General features: G+C 65.3%; 1 protein-coding gene across 1 annotated transcript; it reads left to right on the forward strand.

Moving 5' to 3' along the window:
• The first annotated feature begins 94 nt into the window (after window positions 1-94).
• On the forward strand, window positions 95-1,426 carry LOC113979502 (pescadillo homolog). Its single transcript, XM_027706879.1, has 4 exons — window positions 95-160; window positions 507-586; window positions 1,047-1,200; window positions 1,287-1,426. Exons 1-4 carry the CDS (start codon window positions 137-139, stop codon window positions 1,398-1,400), a joined length of 372 nt encoding a protein of 123 aa, XP_027562680.1. The 5' UTR covers window positions 95-136; the 3' UTR covers window positions 1,401-1,426.
• Window positions 1,427-2,435: the final 1,009 nt, after the last annotated feature.

Genomic DNA, 2,435 nt, shown 5'->3' on the forward strand with positions numbered 1-2,435 from the left:
GTCGCTCGTTCCGCCCGCGTCGCTCGCGGTGTCCGCGCAGTCCCCGTGCCCGGCGCGGGGCGGCTCCGTTGTGCTCAGGCGCGGCGCGGGCAGCCCGGGGTCCAGCGGCGGCGAGAGCGCGTGGATCGGCGGGGCCATGGGGGGAGTGGAGAAGAAGAAGGTACCGGGACCCCGCACCCGACCCCGTCCCCTCCCCAAACTGTCCCGTCCCTGTCCCATCCCTCTGGGGCTGCGCCCACACCCCCGGGGCCCGTGCCCGCCCCTCCGGTGCCTTCCCGTGTCGTGTCCCTCCTCCCATCCGGTGCCCGCCCCCGGTCCCGGTGTCTCCCCCCCGCCGGTGCCGGTGCCCCCCCTCCGCCCCCGTGACCCCTGGTCGGTGCCCGCTGCCCTACTCGCCCCCCTCGCTGTCCGTGCCCGGCGGTCCCTCTCAGCCCCCATCCCATCCCCGGGTCCCGTTTCCCCCCGGTTCCAGGGGTCTCCTCACCCTTCCCCCCATCTCCCCGCAGTACGAGCGCGGAGCCGCCACCAACTACATCACCCGCAACCGGGCGCGGAAGAAGCTGCAGCTGAGCCTGCCCGACTTCAGGTGCGCCGGGACCCCCGAACTCCCCCTGCAGGGACCCCACACCCCATGAACTCACTCTCCTTCAGAGCCCCTGAGCCTCCCTGAGCCCCCCGGGACCCCAGGCCTCAGAATCCCCTCTGAATCCCCTCTGGAACCCCCCCAGACACCCCAAACCCCCTGAGCTCCCCCCAGGACCCCCTTGATGACCGCCCTGGGATCCCCAGGGCCCTCCCGCGGCAGCAGTGGGAGATGGAGCCTGTGGTGGGTGTGTGGGGTGGCCCTGGGACCACCTGAACCCCCTCCAAGGGGTGGCCCTTGGGGTATCCCTGTCCCTTGGGAGCAGAATGGATTGTCCTGTGTGTCCTGGGGTGTGTCTCAGGATTTCAGGTGCCAAGTTTGGGGGTTCCCTCCCAACCAAGGGCAGGGCCTGGGGTGTCCAGGAGTGCTGTGTCCCCATGTCCCAGCCCTGTCCCCTCCCCAGGCGCCTCTGCATCCTCAAGGGGATCTACCCCCATGAGCCCAAGCACAAGAAGAAGGTGAACAAGGGCTCCACGGCCCCCAGGACCTTCTACCTGCTCAAGGACATCAAATTCCTGCTCCATGAGCCCATCGTCAACAAATTCCGGGAATACAAGGTGATTGTCCCACCCCAGGGGCTGCTGGGGCTGGTCCTGGAGCACCCAGGAGCACCCAGGAGCACCCACCTCCCCCATCCCCGCAGGTGTTTGTGCGGAAGCTCCGGAAGGCGTACGGGAAGAGCGAGTGGAGCACCGTGGAACGGCTGAAGGACAACAAACCCACCTACAAACTCGACCACATCGTGAAGGAGAGGTGAGGAGAGTCCTGGCAGAGCCACATGGAGCCCACCTGGAGCTCAGTGTATCCCGCTCTGGGGGCCCAGCACAGCAAGGACGTGGAGCTGCTGCAGCCAGTCCAAGGAGGCCACAGAGATGCTCTGAGGGCTGGAGCCCCTCTGCTCTGGAGCCAGGCTGGGAGAGCTGGGGGGGTTCACCTGGACAAGAGAAGGCTCCAGGGAGAGCTGAGAGCCCCTTGCAGGGCCTAAAGGGGCTCCAGGAGAGCTGGAGAGGGACTGGGGACAAGGGATGGAGGGACAGGACACAGGGAATGGCTTCTCACTGCCAGAGGGCAGGGATAGATGGGAGATTGGGAAGGAATTGTTGGCTGTGAGGGTGGGGAGGCCCTGGCCCAGGTTGCCCAGAGAAGCCGTGGCTGCCCCTGGATCCCTGGAAGTGTCCAAGGCCAGGTTGGATGGGGCTTGGAGCAACGTGGGCTAGTGGAAGGTGTCCCTGCCCATGGCAGGGGGTGGGACTGGATGGTCTTTAAGGTCCCTTCCAACACAAACCGTTCTGGGATTTCTTCACCACATTCTCCCCTCTTTGGGAACCCACCTCCTGTGTATTTTCTGGGAGTGTTGGTGTCAGTGGGTGTCTCTGGGCTGGAGGAGTGAGCAGGGAGCTCCTGGCCATCCTGGATGGCTCCAGGGGGACACTGAGGGCTCCCTCCTGTCCCTGCACTGTGCTTTCCTCAGAGGGAGGACTGGTTGAGGGTTAATCGTGCCCATGGCTTTGGTGACAGTGAGCATGGAGGGGACACAGGAAGGAGGGAAGGAATGGGCAGTGGCAGGAGGGAAGGAACAGGCTCTGGCAGGTCTCTTCCTTGTCCCTGTGGTGCCTGGGACCTCCCTGTGCTGGTGTGAAGAGAGAAGCAGTGCTGAGAAGTGCCCTGTGCCACAGGCCATGGGCCATGTGTGTGTCATGTGTGTGTGTGTGTCCTCAGGGGTCCAGGCTGGAATCCCCCACACTCAAAACCTGTGGGTGCCCTAAACCCTGTTCACACCCACCTCGTGTTC

This window comes from Neopelma chrysocephalum, unplaced genomic scaffold (genome assembly GCF_003984885.1).
Source record: "Neopelma chrysocephalum unplaced genomic scaffold, ASM398488v2 Primary Assembly neopelma1_81755, whole genome shotgun sequence".
Lineage (NCBI taxonomy): Eukaryota > Metazoa > Chordata > Aves > Passeriformes > Pipridae > Neopelma > Neopelma chrysocephalum.